At 40.1% G+C, this 19,557-nt stretch overlaps 1 protein-coding gene across 2 annotated transcripts in view; it reads right to left on the bottom strand.

Annotated features, from left to right (window-relative positions):
• The window catches only part of mmp24 (matrix metallopeptidase 24), a 46,501-nt gene that overhangs the window by 14,442 nt on the left and 12,502 nt on the right, over positions 1 to 19,557 (bottom strand). For both annotated transcript variants that reach the window (XM_023270792.3, XM_035948432.2), the window contains 4 exons: positions 16,908 to 17,007; positions 13,996 to 14,200; positions 9,895 to 10,056; positions 6,762 to 6,976 (listed from right to left, as the gene is read on the bottom strand). In XM_023270792.3, coding sequence (XP_023126560.1) covers positions 6,762 to 6,976; positions 9,895 to 10,056; positions 13,996 to 14,200; positions 16,908 to 17,007 — 682 coding nt within the window. The remainder of the gene's footprint in view (positions 1 to 6,761; positions 6,977 to 9,894; positions 10,057 to 13,995; positions 14,201 to 16,907; positions 17,008 to 19,557) is intronic.

The raw sequence follows: 19,557 nt of genomic DNA, 5'->3' as shown, positions 1-19,557 counted from the left end.
CAAAATAAAGCAGTGGTTCTCAAATTTTTTCTGTCGGGCCCCCCTTCGGAGGACAAAAAACTTTCGTGCCCCTCCCAATAACTTTGTGTGTGTGTGTGTGTGTGTGTGTGTGTGTGTGTGTGTGTGTGTGTATATATATATGAAAACATGAATATGCAGGGCTGTGTTATTTTATCTGATTCCATTTTGTTGTTTTTCACAGTAAAGATCAGGGGTGTCAAACTCATTTTAGTCCAGGAACCACATAAACCCAATCTGATCTCCAGTGGGCCCCACCAGTAAAATCACAGCATAATAACCTATAAATAACCACAGCTCCAAATTTCCCCTTTGTTTTAGTTCAAAAAAGTACATTCTGAAAATGTTCACATTTAATGAAGTATCTTTTTACAAAATATTATGAACCTGAAATTTCTTAAGGAAAACAAGTTCAATTTCAACAGTAGCCTATTATGCCTCAGTTCATCATTTACACATGCATTGTAACTGCCAGATAACAGTTTATCTACAAAAACACAAAACATTCAGTCACAGCTATCTGCAACTGAACAATCTAGTATTTTACTTCATGATCAGAACAACTTGTCAAGTTCTAGAAATTATTTTAAATTTACAGCTTTACAAATTTACAGTTAATGTTTTTGTAATTTTTATCATTTGTAATGTCGTCCCGCGGGCCAAAATGGACCGTCTGGTGGGCCGGTTTTGGCCCGCAGGCCGTATGTTTGACATTGCTGGTAAAAATAATCGGAGGAGATAAGCCGAGTACGTGACGTGATCAAGTACGCTGGTGTTCCGACTGCACATTAACAATGTGTTCTCCTGTTCTCAGGAGTCTGTACTTCGGAGTCTGAACGGCCAGTGCATATACCATAGATATATACAGAAGATCATTATTATTATTATTATTATTTATATCTACGGCATATACAGTCTATGGGGCCAGCACAATTTCAGTATTGTTGTACGCCGCGAAAAACAGGCCGACGTTAAAACAATAGTTCAGCTAACTAGTACCGTGTTGAAGGACCTTTTCCTCCCAGTCGCCCGCGCGCCCCCTGACATGCCTCTGCGCCCCCCCAGGGGGGCGCGCCCCACTATTTGAGAAACACTGAAATAAAGGAACGTGAACGTTCTCTAAATCAGCTTCCAGCAATGAAGAACATCTTCATGAGTTCATCACGTTAATGAGGTTCTTCAGCAGAACCGCAAATGTTCAAGATGGTATCAAATAAGCTAATGCGGTGCAAAAACACCTCAAAGAAGTCACAACATGCTGCAAAAGACACAAAAAAAGACAAAAAATGACCAAAATAGCAACAAAAAAAACTACAAGAGGCTGAAAGATAAAAACAAGATGTAAAATGAGCTAAAACTGACAAAAAATGAGGAGGAGGAGGATGAAGACGAGGAGGAGGAAGAGGAGAAAGAGGAGAAAGAGGAAGAGGTAAGCGACGCACTTCTAGCGACCTGTTTTGAACACTGACAGACTTGACAGAGGGTTCCTTTCAGGTCTTCTAAGGTGCACTAGTCCACTTCCACTGACCTCCCCTGTTGTGGCTGCACCCTCCATCCTGTGTCCCCATCACCTCTAAACTTTCAAATTATTACATTTACACCTTGATAAATAGGCTAAAAGTGTAAAAATGATCAATAATTAGCGATACAGACTGAAATGCAGCACTTTATCGTGATACATATTTCAGCTTTATCTCCCTTGATCTTAATATTATCGATATGATTAATAAATACACATCGAAGACAGCCAAAGAAAACCAGCAAAGAAGAGATGAAACAGCATTTAACTGAGAAAAAGCTTTGAGTTGCATAACAGTCAGCAAAGAGTTAGCAAATAGTTAGCATAGTGTGTTGTGTTTCTTCTTCTTGCACAACAAAGAAATTCAGAATTATCAACACCATCAAACCCCACAAATGTTCCCCAAAGTTTCACCAAAGCAGACAGGTAAAAGTCCAGGTATAGTTATAGAGTTAGACAGGTGTAAGTCCAGGTAGAGTTATAGAGTTAGACAGGTGTAAGTCCAGGTAGAGTTATAGAGTTAGACAGGTGTAAGTCCAGGTAGAGTTATAGAGTTAGACAGGTGTAAGTCCAGGTAGAGTTATAGAGTTAGACAGGTGTAAGTCCAGGTATAGTTATAGAGTTAGGTATAAGTCCAGGTAGAGTTATAGAGTTAGACAGGTGTAAGTCCAGGTATAGTTATAGAGTTAGACAGGTAAAAGTCCAGGTAGAGGCAGACAGGTATAAGTCCAGGTAGAGTTAGACAGGTAAAAGTCCAGGTAGAGTTAGACAGGTATAAGTCTAGGTAGATACAGGCAGGTATAAATGCAGGTAGAGGCAGACAGGTAAAAGTCCAGGTAGAGGCAGACAGGTATAAGTCCAGGTAGAGTTAGACAGGTAAAAGTCCAGGTAGAGGCAGACAGGTATAAGTCCAGGTAGAGTTATAGAGTTAGACAGGTATAAGTCCAGGTAGAGTTATAGAGTTAGACAGGTAAAAGTCCAGGTATAGTTATAGAGTTAGACAGGTGTAAGTCCAGGTAGAGTTATAGAGTTAGACAGGTAAAAGTCCAGGTATAGTTATAGAGTTAGACAGGTGTAAGTCCAGGTATAGTTATAGAGTTAGACAGGTATAAGTCCAGGTAGAGTTATAGAGTTAGACAGGTAAAAGTCCAGGTATAGTTATAGAGTTAGACAGGTGTAAGTCCAGGTATAGTTATAGAGTTAGACAGGTATAAGTCCAGGTAGAGTTATAGAGTTAGACAGGTGTAAGTCCAGGTAGAGTTATAGAGTTAGACAGGTAAAAGTCCAGGTAGAGGCAGACAGGTATAAGTCCAGGTATAGTTATAGAGTTAGGTATAAGTTCAGGTAGAGTTATAGAGTTAGACAGGTGTAAGTCCAGGTAGAGTTATAGAGTTAGACAGGTAAAAGTCCAGGTAGAGGCAGACAGGTATAAGTCCAGGTAGAGTTAGACAGGTATAAGTCCAGGTAGATACAGGCAGGTATAAATGCAGGTAGAGGCAGACAGGTAAAAGTCCAGGTAGAGGCAGACAGGTATAAGTCCAGGTAGAGTTAGACAGGTAAAAGTCCAGGTAGAGGCAGACAGGTATAAGTCCAGGTAGAGTTATAGAGTTAGACAGGTATAAGTCCAGGTAGAGTTATAGAGTTAGACAGGTATAAGTCCAGGTAGAGGCAGACAGGTATAAGTCCAGGTAGAGTTATAGAGTTAGACAGGTATAAGTCCAGGTAGAGTTGTAGAGTTAGACAGGTAAAAGTCCAGGTAGAGGCAGACAGGTATAAGTCCAGGTAGAGTTAGACAGGTATAAGTCCAGGTAGATACAGGCAGGTATAAATGCAGGTAGAGGCAGACAGGTAAAAGTCCAGGTAGAGGCAGACAGGTATAAGTCCAGGTAGAGTTAGACAGGTAAAAGTCCAGGTAGAGGCAGACAGGTATAAGTCCAGGTAGAGTTATAGAGTTAGACAGGTATAAGTCCAGGTAGAGTTATAGAGTTAGGTATAAGTCCAGGTAGAGTTATAGAGTTAGACAGGTGTAAGTCCAGGTAGAGTTATAGAGTTAGACAGGTAAAAGTCCAGGTAGAGGCAGACAGGTATAAGTCCAGGTAGAGTTAGACAGGTATAAGTCCAGGTAGATACAGGAAGGTATAAATGCAGGTAGAGGCAGACAGGTAAAAGTCCAGGTAGAGGCAGACAGGTATAAGTCCAGGTAGAGTTAGACAGGTAAAAGTCCAGGTAGAGGCAGACAGGTATAAGTCCAGGTAGAGTTATAGAGTTAGACAGGTATAAGTCCAGGTAGAGTTATAGAGTTAGGTATAAGTCCAGGTAGAGTTATAGAGTTAGACAGGTGTAAGTCCAGGTAGAGTTATAGAGTTAGACAGGTAAAAGTCCAGGTAGAGGCAGACAGGTATAAGTCCAGGTAGAGTTAGACAGGTATAAGTCCAGGTAGATACAGGCAGGTATAAATGCAGGTAGAGGCAGACAGGTAAAAGTCCAGGTAGAGGCAGACAGGTATAAGTCCAGGTAGAGTTAGACAGGTAAAAGTCCAGGTAGAGGCAGACAGGTATAAGTCCAGGTAGAGTTATAGAGTTAGACAGGTATAAGTCCAGGTAGAGGCAGACAGGTATAAGTCCAGGTAGAGTTATAGAGTTAGACAGGTATAAGTCCAGGTAGAGTTGTAGAGTTAGACAGGTAAAAGTCCAGGTAGAGGCAGACAGGTATAAGTCCAGGTAGAGTTAGACAGGTATAAGTCCAGGTAGATACAGGCAGGTATAAATGCAGGTAGAGGCAGACAGGTAAAAGTCCAGGTAGAGGCAGACAGGTATAAGTCCAGGTAGAGTTAGACAGGTAAAAGTCCAGGTAGAGGCAGACAGGTATAAGTCCAGGTAGAGTTATAGAGTTAGACAGGTATAAGTCCAGGTAGAGTTATAGAGTTAGACAGGTATAAGTCCAGGTAGAGTTATAGAGTTAGACAGGTATAAGTCCAGGTAGAGTTATAGAGTTAGACAGGTATAAGTCCAGGTAGAGGCAGACAGGTGAGGCAGATGCTCATTGAGAGGCAGGAGGGCGAACAGCTGCTGAGTCTCTAACCTTTTCCAACATTCACTTTAAAGATCAGACGCATCAAAATAGATTTTTCTTCTGCTGCTGATCTGAACCTCAGCGTGAAACTCTCACACAGGTGGAAAGCAGATTTAGTCTGAATAAAATTACAAGTTTAGGGTATTTTATGTGTTCTGCTACTTTCTGCGGCAGTTTGCTTCAGATCCATTTGGCAGCGTCTCCTTGTGGTCATTTTGTGTTTCTATGTGCTTGTTTTGCATGTATTTGTGGTCACTTTGTGTCTCTTTGTGGTCGTTTTGTGTCTCTTTGTGGTAATTTTGTGTCTCTTTGCGGCCATTTTGTGCCTCTTTGTGGTTGTTTTGAGTCTCTTGTGGTCATTTTGTGTCTCTCTGTGATCATTTTGTGTCTGTGGTCACTTTGTGTCTCTTTGTGGTCACTTTGTGTCTCTTTGTGATCATTTTGAGTCTCTTGTGGTCATTTTGTGTCTCTCTGTGGTCGTTTTGTGTCTCTTTGTGGTCGTTTTGTGTGTCTTTGTGGTCACTTTGTGTTTCTTTGTGATCATTTTATGTCTCTTTGTGGTCATTTTGTGTCTATTTGCGGTAGTTTTGTGTCTCTTTGTTGTCATTTTGTGTCTCTTTGCGGCCATGTTGTGTCTCTCTGTCGTCATTTTGTGTCTCTCTGTCGTTGTTTTGTGTCTCTCTGTGGTTGTTTTGTGTCTCTGCAGTCATTGTGGTTATTCATTGTCTGTGCAATTTCTGTGGGTGTTTTTGTGTCCATCTTGTGTCTTTTTGTGGTAATTTTGTGTGTCATTGAGTTAGTTTTGTGTCTAGTTGTTTTGCAGTAACTGTGGGTGTTTTGAGTCCTTTCCTCATCATTGAGCATTTCTTTGTGGTCGTTCTACAACTTCCAGTGGTTCATTTTCATCTTTGTCTCTTTTATCTCCGTTCTCAGATCCAGACTTGGGTTTCGGTTCTTATCTAGACGTCGTTGTCGTTGCGGAAGGGTTTAAGTTGTGCCCCGTCCTCCCTTAATGTTCCATTAGTGTTTATCTGAATCCTCCAGAGCAGCTGTTTTTATAGCAGCCCACGGCGGAGTGAGTCAGCGTCTGTCGGAGATAACACCAGCTTCCTGTAACCTGATGCTCAGACTCACACTCTGGATCTCTGCTGCTCAGAACATCTCACAGGTTTATAAGTTCAGGAGTCAACTTCATACCAAGAATCCAACGTCATTTGCATCTCTTTGTGATCATTTTGTCTCTTTGTTGTCATTTTGCGTCTCTCTGTGGTCATTTTGTGTCTCTTTGTTGTCATTTTGTGTCTCTTTGTTGTCATTTTGTGTTTCTTTGTAGTTATTGTGTGTTTTTTGTGGTTATTTTGTTTGTTTATGTCAGTAGTTTGTCTTTTTGTTATCATTTTGTGTCCCCTTGGGGTCATTTTGTGTCTCTTTGTTGTCATTTTGTGTCTCTTTGTGGTCATTTTGTGTCTCTTTGTTGTCATTTTGTGTCTCTTTGTTGTCATTTTGTGTCTCTTTGTTGTCATTTTGTGTTTCTTTGTAGTTACTTGTGTGTTTTTTGTGGTTATTTTGTTTGTTTATGTCAGTAGTTTGTCTTTTTGTTATCATTTTGTGTCCCCTTGGGGTCATTTTGTGTCTCTTTGTTGTCATTTTGTGTCTCTTTGTGGTCATTTTGTGTCTCTTTGTTGTCATTTTGTGTCTCTTTGTTGTCATTTTGTGTCTCTTTGTTGTCATTTTGTGTTTCTTTGTAGTTACTTGTGTGTTTTTTGTGGTTATTTTGTTTGTTTATGTCAGTAGTTTGTCTTTTTGTTATCATTTTGTGTCCCCTTGGGGTCATTTTGTGTCTCTTTGTTGTCATTTTGTGTCTCTTTGTGGTCTTTTTGTTTGTCCATGTAGGTATTTTTTGTGTTTTTGTCATCATTTTGTCATTTTTTTCTGTATTTTTGTGTCTTTTTGTAAATTTGCTCATGTTTTCACTGCTGTCTGATGTTTGTAAAGCAAAATAATCATCAAAATAAATGAGAAAATAACTGACAGATCTGTTGACAGTAATAATCAACCGTCTCAGACCGTCCTTCCTGAAACATCCTCCTGTAGAGTCAAACTTCTGTCTCTGCTGTGTGTCCTAATGGTGAGGACCTAACCCTCGTCTCACCTTGAAGACGAACATCTCCCTCCTGAAGAAGGCCACCGTGTTGAAGTTGCCGTCGCAGATGTTGGGTTTTCCGTTGCCGGGCAGCGCCGGCCGGTCGCCGGGCGGCCGAGCCGGACGGGAGTGTCGGTCGTGTTTCCTCTCGGAGGTGGAGTGTGTTCGTCTGGAGGGGAGGGTGGGCAGCGGTCTGGTGGGCTCCAGCATGGCCGTGGGGATACCTGAGGAGGACACACGACGACGACAACGTGATACACAACAGACACACAACAGCACCGACTGGAACGTCCACTCAGAGAGGAAGATGATGAAGATGCACGACATTCACATTAATTCATGTTTCACAGAAGGATTATAAATCTACGGACCTCTGGATGTGTTCAAGCCTCCAACCTTCTACAACACACAAGAAACACACAACACTGACAGGAGTTGTGCGTTTGGAGTCATTTTGTCAGTAATTTTGTGTCTCTAAAGTCACTTTATGTCTGTTTTTCGTCATTTTGTGGTTATTTTCTGTCTATTTGTGGCCATTTTGTGTCTCTTTGTGGTCTTTTCACATCTTTTTCTTGTCACTTTGCTTTGTCTCTCTGTTATCATTTCTGCGTCCCTGCAAACTACAAATAAACACAAAATCACCACAGAGACACAACATGACAATAAAAAAATGCAAAATTACCTCAAAAAGATACAAAATGACAGAGACAGAAAATGACCACAAAGAGACACAAAATGACAATAAAGACACACAAAATGACCACAAAAAGACTCAACATGACGACAAATACACAAAAAATTATCACAAATAGACACAAAATGACCACTAAGAGACACAATACATCTACAATATCCACAAAATGACCTCAAAGAGACACAAAAAATGACCACAAAGAGTCACAAAATGATCACAAAGAGTCAGAAAATGACCACGACACACAAAATGACCACAAAGAGACACAAAATTACCACAAAAAGACACAAAATGTCCACTAAGAGAGACAAAATATCTACAAAAGACATACAAAATGACCACAGAGACACTAAATGACCACAACAAACAAAATGACCAGAAAGACACACAAAACGACAACAAAAAGATGCAAAATGACCACAAAGAGACACAAAATGATTGAAAAAGACATGAAATGGCAACAAAAAGATACACAAAAGGACCAAAAAGAGATGCAACACAAACTATAGAGGCACAATACAACCAAAGAGAGACACAAAATTTGTTTGTGGTTGTTTTGTAAGTCATTTTTGATGTTTTATGTCCTTGTCTCATAAGTTTGCATTTCGTTGTGGTCATTTTACAACTTTTTGTGGTTGGTTTGCATCTCTTCCTAGTTGATTGCTGCTCTGTGAACGTTTTTAGTATCTATTTAGGAACATTTTGTGTCTTTTTGTGGTTGTTTGTTCACTGGAAACGAGCCTAAACATCATCTTAGACATTTTTAAAATTCGTCTGTGTGTCTGAGGCCCAGCAGATGGTTTTTATTTCTTCTTTGTGCATCACAAACCAACGTTACACCACATTACAGCAGCAGCTGTCGACAGGAAACACGTCTGAAGATCCTGAGTGTTTACTGAAGAAACCGAGACAGAACAAAGAGTCTCTGATGGAAAGGTTCTCTCTTTGTTTGTCTCTTTCCAGGCATCACGTCCACATACAGTAGCTCCATCACTCAGCTGCTCTCTGGGAGTTCAGCTTCAATAATTCAGGTTTGCTGCTGCAAGTTTCTGCTTTTAGCTCTCCAGTGAAATCACACGTCCAGTCTCACAGCAGAGTCCGGACCGAGTAAACTTCAGGGTTTTCAGATACAATACCTCAGATTTCCATGAAGTCCGACTCTTTATTGTCAACGTTTCTACAGCAAGAGACATTTAGTTTGGTCAGAAAACTCATCTTCTCGATGTAAACTCCCTCCATGTCCAAATATTGGCACATTTTAACGTGTAAAATTCAAAAATTGAATAATTAAATTCCTGATAATCATCATTTTCAGCCTCGTCTAGAAGACTACCCTGGTATCAAATGGAGGTAAAAGGAATGAATTTAGGTTCGTTTTTTAGATTTATGAATGGTCTTCTAGGAATATATTAACCCCAAGAACACCAAACCTACCATCCAGCATGGTGGTGGCAGTATCATGCTCTGGGGCTTTCTAGAAGAGCTTCTGGACTGGTTTCAGACTGGATGTTGGTCTGGCTCTGGACTTTGTTGGACTTTATATGAGGAATAGTTTAGATTTGGTTTTGGTCCCGATTTTGTACTGGTTTTTGAAATTGTTTGGATTGGTTCTAAAACTGGTTTCAGTTTTGGTTTAGGACTGGTTTCAGACTGTATTCTGATTGGTTATGAACATGTTTTAGACTCGTTTAGATTTGATTTTGGTCCTGGTTTTAGACCTTTTTAGGACTGATTTAGGAGCTTCAGTAGAAATCAACTGGACTTCTCTTATAGCCTCTCATCCAAGAGGCTTCTTCAGTTGAAGAAGATGAACTAAAGAAGCCTCTTGGATGAAGGTGAAACATCTTCAAGAACCTACAAGAGAAGTCCAGTTGGATTCGACTGAAGCTTCTACGATTACCAAAATCTGGATGACTGAGAATCTACACAGACTTTTTAGGACTGGTTTCAGACTGTCTTGGGTGGATCTTTTTTAACCCCAAGAACACCGAACCTACAATCAGGCATGGTGGTGGCAGTATCATGCTCTGTGGAACTGGAGCTTTACACAAAGTAAATGGAATAATGAAGAAGGAGGATCACCTCCATGTTCTTCAGGAAAACCTAAAACCATCAGCAGAAAGTTGATCTTGGACACAGTTGGATGTTTCAACCAGACAATGAGGCCAAACACACATCAGACATGGTAAAGTTCTAAATTTGTCGCCTTTCTGTCTCAGACTCGAGTCAGTTGAATTGATAGTATAATGATACTGCCACCTCGGTAGGTATAGAGTCCAGAGGAGTCAAAGATAAACCAGAAGATTGAAACCAGAAGAACTGAAATGAGGTGGAAATGGACAAATATGAGGCTCAGAAATGATGGAAAAAGTCCATGGAACTCTAAATATTCCCAGTATGAAGGTAGAACTCCTTCCTCAAAGGTCTTAAGGTCATTGTTTTTCTCACCGTAGATCTTCTGGATGCCCTGCAGGTCGTCCAGCGGCAGCTTGAAGTTGTGCGTGTCCATGTACTGGTAGAAGGGAGCCATGATGGCGCTGGGGTCGTTGGAGTGTTCCAGACCCAGAGCGTGGCCCAGCTCATGGACGGCCACCAGGAACAGGTCGTTACCTGGACGGACACACAAACACCGGTCAGAGATAACCCAGAAGAAACATCAGAGTTCAGAGGAAAACCCTCAGTCTCGTGGTTGTCAGAAACACAACTAAACTCCCCAGAGTAACACAACAGGCCAGAGAGAGACAAAGACATGGAAGTAGTCTGTGATGCTGTTCATCAGCAAGAGGAAGGGAGGTTGTGTCTCTTTGTGGTCAATTTGTGTCTCTGTGGTTGTTCTGTGTCTCTTTGTAGTCATTTTGAATCTCATTGCCATCATTTCGTGTCTCTTTGTGGTTGTTTTATGTCTTGTTGTGATTGTTTTGCGTCTTTTTGTGGTTGTGTTTTGTGTTTCTTTGTAGCTTTTTTGTGTCTCTTTGTGGTTGTTTTGTGTCTCCTTGTGGTTGTTTTGTGTCTCTGTGATTGTTTTGTGTCTTTTTGTGGTTGTTTTGTGTCTCTGTAGCTGTTTTGTGTTTCTTTATGGTTGTTTTGTGCCTTTTTGTGGTTGATTTTGTGTCTCTTTGTAGCTGTTTTGTGTTTCTGTGGTTGTTTTATGTCTCTTTGTGGTTGTTTTGTGTCTCTTTGTGGTTGTTTTGTGTCTCTGTGGTGGTTTTGTCACTCTTTGTGGTTGTTTTGTGTCTCTTTGTGGCTGTTTGGTGTCTCTTTATGTTTATTTTGTATGTAATTATGGTCGTTGTGTGTCTTTTTAAGGTTTTTCTGTGTATCTCTATGGTTGTTTTGTGTCACTATTTAGTCATTTATTGTCTTTGTGTTTATTTTGCGTGTCTTTGTTGATGTTTTTGTGTCTCTTTGTGTTTATTTTGCGTCTCTTTGTGGTCATTTTTGTGTTTCTTTGTCGTCGTTTTGTTTCCGCTGAGGGGAAACTGTTTGTTTGAAAGATGATTCCAGATATCAGGCAAAGAAACAGAAAAGCAGACACACTTTGATTTTTCTTCTGTGTCTGTCAGAGTTTAGAGAAAAAGCCTCCGAGTCTCCCTGTTTTCGGAAACACAACAAAGCCTCCCCAGAGCAACACAACAGAGCGACACTCGTGTGATGCTGTTCGGTAGCACCAGTCTGACATCAGACAGAGAATTAGTGGTGAAAGGAAGCGAGTGTTGGCTGGAGGAGCTCCGGTTTCAGTCTGACGAGGATTAAAAGTGTACAGACACACAACCAGAGTTCACAGCTGTAATCTGTGAATGATGTAGTGGACATGTTGTATCTGGAGCGTCACGGCGATCAGTCAGGCTCATTAATACGACAAACGGAGTTTAAAGGAAGCAGCAGAAACTATGAAAGTAATGCTGGAAAACATGAATGTTCTGGAAACACCAATTTTAGTTGTAGTTTTATGTCTGTTTGTTGTCACTTTAGTCTGTTTGTGGTCATTTTGTGTCTCTTTGTGGTCATTCTCTCTTTCGTTGCAGTTGTTTTTTGTGTTTTTATGTCCTTTTTGTGTCTTATTGTGGTTGTTTTGTGTCTTTTCTGTGTTACTTTGTGCTCATTTTGTTTCGCTGTCCTTGTTTGTGGTCATAATGTGTCTCATTGCAATAATTTTGTGTCTTTTTGTCGTCGTTTCATGTCTTTTTGGGGCTGTTTTGTGTCTTTTTGTAGTTGTTTTATGTCTTTTGGGGGTTGTTTTGTGTCTTTCAGGGGTTGTTTTGTGTCTTTTTGGGTTGTTTTGTGTCTTTTTGTGGTTGTTTTATGTCTTTTTGTGGTTGTTTTTTATCTTTTTGTGGTTCTTTTGTGTCTCTTTGTGGTTGTTTTGTGTCTTGTTGTGGTTGTTTTATGTCTTTTTGTGGTTGTTTTGTGTTTTTTGTGGTTGTTTTATGTCTTTTTGTGGTTGTTCTATATTTTTGTAGTTGTTTTATGTGTTTTTGCAATTGTTTCAAGGCTATTATTTGATGTTCACATTTCTTTCTGGTCATTTTACAACTTTTGTGGGGTTTTTTTGTCGTTTAGTGATCCTATGAAGGACTTTAGAATCTACTTATAAACATTTAGTTTGTTTTTAAATCCCGTAGCATTTTTTGTGGTAATTGTGCAGTTCTTTGCAGCTGTTTTGCATCTCATGTGGATTTTATTCAGATATGAGAGGCATAATATGAAAAAAACAGTCTTGGAAGTAATCCATAGCAGAAAGAAGAAGCCGGCTCAGAGAGGAAACATGGAAAAACTAAAGTAATTAATGTGTAAAAGGTCTGATTTCCAGCTGAACCGACCCTCAGCAGTCCTGACTCCAGCACTAATACTTCAACAGAAGAACAGATGGAGGTTTTCCCGGACGTCTCGTACTTCTGTGGGGTTCGTTAAAGCCCGACTCTCCATTCTAATCCTCAGAGCTGCTGTCAGAAGCTTCACGATCCTTCAGAGCTCAAATTAATACATTTCATCAGCGCTGTAATTGGTTTGACTCCAGCTGAACCTAATTAGGGGACATAAATTATCTTTTTCTGTTTGAAGATTCGAGCCTCAGCGGCTGGACTCAGAGCTGCTGACTCTGTTCAGTTTCTCTTTCCAAGGTTCAAACAACTGCAGTCAGTGGTTTAACCTTGTGGTTGTTTTGTGTCTCTTTGTGATTGTTTTGTGTCTTCTTGTCATTGTTTTGTGTCTCTTTTGGGTCGTTTTCTGTATTTTTGTGGTTATGTCTCTTTTGAGTTGTTTTCTACCTTTTTGTGGTTGTTTTGTGTCTCTTTTTGGTTGTTTTCTGTCTTTTTGTGGTTGTTTTGTGTCTCTTTTGGGTTGTTTTCTGTCTTTTTGTGGTTGTTTTGTGTCTCTTTGTGATGTTTGGTGTCCCTTTGTGGTCATTTTTTTTCTGTCTTTCGTAGTTCCTCAGATATTGTTGTTCAAACAGCCTCAGATTTAATGTGAGAAAAAACCTACTGAAATGGGTCAATGGGTGATTTTGAAAAACATTTATCTCAGAAAGGGTTTGATGTATGAAGCTAAAATTTCACAAATGTCGTCAACCAAATCAGAGATGGTTGAGCAGAAATTTTGGAGGGAATAAACCGACTCTTCTCTGTTTGAGGCTAAACTAGCTGCTGGCAGGTTTTATGTAAATGTGCAACATGATGTAAATACGTAACAGATAAAAACGTCTGGACTTCAAAAGACGTGTTTTAGTTTTTTTGTGGACTTTTGGAAGTTCACAGACCTTTTAAAATGCACAAACATCTTCTTTCTAACAACCTGAGGGGAAGGAGGAACCTAAAAGCAGAGTGTTTGCTCTTTAAGCTGAAGTCCTGAAGGTTTCTAAGGCTCATACTGGAGGAGAAACACCGCTGTAATGTGGAGAGGCACATTTAGAGCTTGTCTGTCAAAGCTAATTCTGTTCAGGGCTAATCTCTGCGAGCAGCCGCTCCATCAGTCCTCTTTCTGCATTAGCTATTCAGGCAGCAGGAATCTGGCACAAGTCATTTGTCAAACCGACGTAGAAGAAGAAGAAAAAGAACAAGCAGAAAGTGAAAAGTGTTTTTTTTTTCCCTCATTTTTCATCCAGCGACTAAACAGTTAAATTTTGTGTCTCTTTGCAGATGTTTTGTGTCTTTTTGAAGGTTGTTTTGTGTCTCTTTGTGGTCATTTTGTGTCTCTGTGGTCATTTTGTGTCTCTTTATGGTCTTTTTGTGTGTCTTTGTGGTCATTTTGTTTCTCTGTGATTGTTTTGTGTCTCTTTGTGGCCATTTCGTGTCTCTTTGTGGTCATTTTGTGGTCATTTTGTGTGTCTTGGTTGTTTTGTGTCTCTGTTGTCATTTTGTGTCTCTTTGTGGTCATTTGGTGACTCTTGGTGGTCATTTTGTGTCTCTTTGTGGTTGTTTTGTGGCTCAAAGATGGAGGACGTCTTCATGTTTGAAATCACGATTTAAACAAACTCTAAATAAAGTGGCAGGAATCCCTGTTGCCGCGGTGACAGTGAGACGCGACGACATTGAGACGTGACGCTGTGCTCACCGTCGTGGTTGGCGTTGCCGAGCGTCCACGGCTCGTCCGAGTCGAAGTGCGTGTCGCCTCCGATGCCGGCGCCGGGGAAGTAGGCATGGGCCAGGAAGCCGCCCTCGCCGTCAAACGGGGAGCTGTCGCCGTGGAAACCGGAGGCGAAGAAGATCATGATGTCGGCCTCTTTGCCCTCGTTCTTGATCTCCGAGTACGGAACCTCCTGAGACCAAAGATCAGAGGAAACCAAGAAACGTCAGCGTCACACAGCAGGAAATGAAAACATGTCGGTGTTGTTTTCTACTTTTAGAAGGACGGAAACTGGAAACAAACATCTTTGATAAACAGTTGTAAACTAAAGTTTCCATCCACCTTAAACAACATGTTTATCACTCAGTCTTTAGTCTCCAAAGACTCCTAGAACTCTGAATTTTGAAAAAATTGAAAAATACAAGCATGCACTTTGGCTCTTTCATAGATTTATGAAAGGTGTTTGGAAAATTTGACAAAAATATACAAACATCAACTTGAAAGTTGTGTAAATCAGTTTTTTTTTTTTTTAAAGTTTTATGACCTTTTAACTCCTCCTGAATGACTACAGTCGACTACAGCTGCTGACTCCTCTGATCCAGTTTAAACAGAACCCAGTAGAGTACAGGCAGTCCTAAAGTTGGTTTAGGATTTATTTTACTCTGTATCTGGTCCTGGCTGTGGACTGGTTTTAGATGGTATTGGGCAGGTCTTGGACTTCTTTTAGGTGTAGTCTAGATTTGGTTTTGGACTGGCTTCAGACTGGTTCTGAACATTTTCTTGGACTGGTTTAGGTTTGATGTTGGTCCTGGTTTTAGACCTTTTCAAGACAGACTGCATTAGGCGGGTCTTTTTTTAACTCCAAGAACACCAAACCTACCGTCAAGCATGGAGTTGGCAGTATCATGCTTCTAGACTGGTTTCAGGCTGAACATTGGACTGGTTCAGGACTTTCTGGGGACTGCTTTATGTTTGGTTCCAGTCTTGGTTCTCCTGGTTTTGGATGTGATTTAAAGTTGGTTTAGGATTTATTTTACTCTGGATCTGGTCCTGGATGAGGACTGGTTTCAGACTGTCTTGGGTGGGTCTTGGACTTTTTTAGGAGTAGTTTAGGTTTGGCTTTGGTCCCAATTTTGTACTGTTTTTTTTAGTTTTTTAGGACTGGTTTCTGACTGTAATCTGACTGGCTCTGAACATGTTTAGGACTGGTTTAGGTTGGATTTTGGTCCTGGTTTTAGACAATTTTAGGACTGGTTTATACGGTGGCCGAGAGGTGCAAACCAAATTTACATAATGCAAAACACTTTTACAACCTCCAAGACAAATTTACAAGCGATAAAAGGCTTTTACAAGTCCAAAAACACTTTTACAAATCCAAAATCCAAATTTACATAATGCAAAACACTTTTACAACCTCCAAGACAAATTTACAAGCGATAAAAGGCTTTTACAAGTCCAAAAACACTTTTACAAATCCAAAATCCAAATTTACATAATGCAAAACACTTTTACAACCTCCAAGACAAATTTACAAGCGACAAAACACTTTTACAAGTCCGAAAACACTTTTACAAATCCAAATTTAACCGGAAAGGGAATGTCCCAACTCCGGGGTATAACCGGAAGTGACAACGAGGAGCGGCTAATGCAACTTTTCGTTGTTGTTAATGGTGAACCAAGCGAGCGGGTGATTGTTGCATCGTGGCCCAAATAACTTTGCACAACATCTCAAGTTTAGTTCAGTTGTTTTTACTGAAGCTCGTGCACAACCACCAAGCACATATCTTTTAGGTACCGCTTCTTCTGTGGTTCTCTCACAACAGCAACATTCAGTAGGTAACATTACGCTCGTGCGCCCTCTACTGGAGAAACCGTATAACAACAATATAACATTGTAATAATTACTGTCCACAGTATACTTGTACATTTAACTTGGAACAAGCCTTGGTATAACATTTAAAACAATAATATTAAATCTCAGTATACCACGGTGATGTTTTGCCCGTTTTGTGGGTAACATATGAACCGATTGACGCGGTTTTGGTTTTCGTGTGGTCGGTCTTTAGAGTGTTTAAATGTCGCAGATCAGACCGACAGAGTGCATTAGCCGCTCCTGTTGTCACTTCCAGTTATACCCCGGAGTTGGGACATTCCCTTTCCGGTTAAATTTGGATTTGTAAAAGTGTTTTCGGACTTGTAAAAGTGTTTTGTCGCTTGTAAATTTGTCTTGGAGGTTGTAAAAGTGTTTTGTCGCTTGTAAATTTGTCTTGGAGGTTGTAAAAGTGTTTTGCATTATGTAAATTTGGATTTTGGATTTGTAAAAGTGTTTTTGGACTTGTAAAAGTCTTTTATCGCTTGTAAATTTGTCTTGGAGGTTGTAAAAGTGTTTTGCATTATGTAAATTTGGTTTGCACCTCTCGGCCACCGTAGGTTTAGGACTGTATTGGACGGGTCTTTTTTTAACTCTAAGAACACCAAACCTACCATCAAGCATGGAGGTAGCAGTATCATGCTGTGTGGAACTGGAGCTTCACACAAAGTAAATGGAATAATGAAGAAGGAGGATCACCTCCACGTTCTTCAGGAAAACCTAAAACCATCAGCAGAAGGTTGATCTTGGACACAGTTGGGTGTTTCAACCAGACAATGAGCCCAAACACACATCAGACGTGGTAAAGAAAAGGTTCCATCAGGCTGGAATGAAGGTTTTAACTGAACCAGTTCTGTCCAGAGGAGTCAAAGATCAACCAGAAGATTAAAGCCAGAAGAACCGAACTGAGGTGTAAACGGACAGAGAACGTTCAGAGCTCTAGGAGTCATCGTGGACTGTCATGATCTTTACCAGCAGACAGAAATTTTTCCCCTACGAATAAAGTTTGAATGTTTTTTTATGTTCTTACCTGGAAGGAGAGCGGAGTGACTGTCTGCCAGACGTTGAAGGCTTGTCGAATCGCCCTCTGAGTGTCTTTCTCACCAACTTTAGGGGTGAAGTTCGATATGCTGCAAAAACAACAAAAAACAACAAAAACAACAGATCAGGACCAGAGACGATGATGTTTTTATGGGAACAGATCCCATGTATCATCTGGACAGTCAGCAGGTTTAACTTCATCATTTATACAGTTCAGTACAATACAGTATGATTCATCATCTGGGAGCCAAAAAGTCACATTTGCAGGACTTTTATTGGAACCAGCTTTGATTTAGAACTTCATTTAGAGCTCATTTCTCCACATTTAACGGCATCACCAAATTATCATGACTGAAGACACCAGATTTATTACAATCCGTCCAACAGCTGTGAAATGTTTCAATAAAAACCACTACATAGAAGTAAAGTTAGTTCATTGGATTCATCCTTTGGAAAACAAAAGACAAATCTGTCGAACTTTTCCTGGACACAACTTTCATTTACAGTCAAACAGTAGCTGATTTATGGTTAATTATGAGGAAAATTCAAGAAATTAGCACCAAAACACAGAAGCAGTTCTACAAGATAGAAGACAGTAACTCATCTGGTTTTATTATCACATTGGATTGGAATCTGGACTCATTTTTCCTCAATTTGGGCTCATTTCTCCTCATTCTTCCTCATTTTTATTCACTGTAAACTAATTTCTCCTCACTGTTGACTAATTATTCATTTAAATTTTGCTTCTCTCTCCTTCTTTATGGTTGTTCTGTCTTCATGGATCTGATTTAAGTTTGACGTGTTTCAGTGATTTCATGACACAACCTGTGTGTGTGTGTGTGTGTGTGTGTGTGTGTGTGTGTGTGTGTGTGTGTGTGTGTGTGTGTGTGTGTGTGTAACGTTACGGCGGTGAATCTGGCCAAATGACCTGCGGCCAAAACACACAGATGGTCGACTGAAGTCCTGCAGAGCCAACGATCATTCTGAGTTTTTTCTGTCTGAGAATCAGATTTATAATCGTTAGCGGCCATTAGCATGATGCTAGTTATTATTTGCTAATTAGTGTCAGCTAGTAATAACTGAGACATCATTAGTTTACACCAAAACGTTTGAATTCTGACGTCAAAATGAAGCCAGATGAAGTCAGAAATCAGATTTATTTCTTTCTGATCTGTTTTCCAAAACATTTTAAAAGACTCTGAAAACACAATGAAGACATCCCAGCAACACCTGAATTAAATTCCGTACAGAGATTTATAACCTCCAGAGGATGCAGGACAGATAACATACTGAGAGGCAGAGCTGATACTGCTGCTGAAAAAAACACGACAAAAAGATGTAAAATCATCAAAAAGTGTCAAAATCACCACAAAAAGATGAAAAAAATCTCCACAAAGCATCAAATTCACCTCAAAAAAATAACAAAAAGACTAAGAAGTCTCAACAAAAAGATGCAGAATCACCAGAAAATGAAGCAAAATGTCCACAAAGCATTAAAATCACTTCAAAAATACAAGCAACTATACCACTAAAACAGGAAACCACCATAAAAAGACCCAAACACTGCAGGAACAGATGCTAAATCATCCACTACTATCGATGTATTTTCATTTTTCTGCTCCCAGGCTGTAAATAACCAGGTTCAACCAGATTTAATACGAGACTTTAGGTAGATTTAGAATGAACTGAGGCTGATAACGTGGAACATTTCAGTCCATCTACAGATGAAACAGTTGACTGGTTTAAGTCTAGTTCTTTAGTTTTTAACTCTCCCAGACAAACGTTGATCCCAACATGAGGATAAATCCTGGACATGGGTCAGAAGGCTAGAGTCTAATCTGGTGCCGCCTCGGAGGAATAACTCACTTAGAAGCCATCAACAAACTGCAGGAATGTTTCTGAGATCCAGTAAATCAGAAACCAGATCCAACCACGAGGGCTGAGAGGCCTTCAGGGTCTCCTGGGAGCGTCATAATTTACATTAGACCCATAAAGATCTGAGGAGATGGTGTGGAGGAAACTAGAGGAAGTGGATTCAGATTCCTCCTTCTGAAAAATGGATTTCATGACTGTCGAGAAGAAGTTTAATAACTGAGAAAGATGAAGTTAAAGAGGACAGAAAAGACTGAAAACAATGGAAGAAAGGGGGAGTCCAAGTAAAATCTACAAAATCTAGAAGAATCACAAAGATAACAACGAGCCCCAAAAACTACCAGGAGACTCTAAAAACACTTCAGAGATGCAAAAATAACCAGAAAGAGACAAAAAAACAACAACAAAGAAGATAAAAATGGCCTTAACGAGAGAAAAACAACAAAGAGAGGCTCAGAATTAAAGCAAAAAACCACCAAACATCCACAAATAGAGACTCAGAAAAACTGAATGTCACATCAGATACTCTCAGTCTGAACGTCTTCTGGACTTTAACTGTGTTTTAATAAATATTCTCAGTCTGAATGTCTTCTTTACTTTTGTTTTTAATAAATATTCAGCTGCATTTATTAAGTCTGAACCTGAAAATTGATCAGGTCAGTCGAGGAAACTGATGCAGAAGCTGCGATGCGTTCAGAGTTTAATGAATCAGGCAGCAGCAGCAGCGATGCGTTCGCTGTCCCCTGGGAAAACTCCAATCTGCATTA

This window comes from Amphiprion ocellaris, chromosome 5, assembly GCF_022539595.1.
Source record: "Amphiprion ocellaris isolate individual 3 ecotype Okinawa chromosome 5, ASM2253959v1, whole genome shotgun sequence".
NCBI classification, from domain to species: domain Eukaryota; kingdom Metazoa; phylum Chordata; class Actinopteri; family Pomacentridae; genus Amphiprion; species Amphiprion ocellaris.
This window is presented reverse-complemented; position numbering and strand designations above follow the sequence as displayed.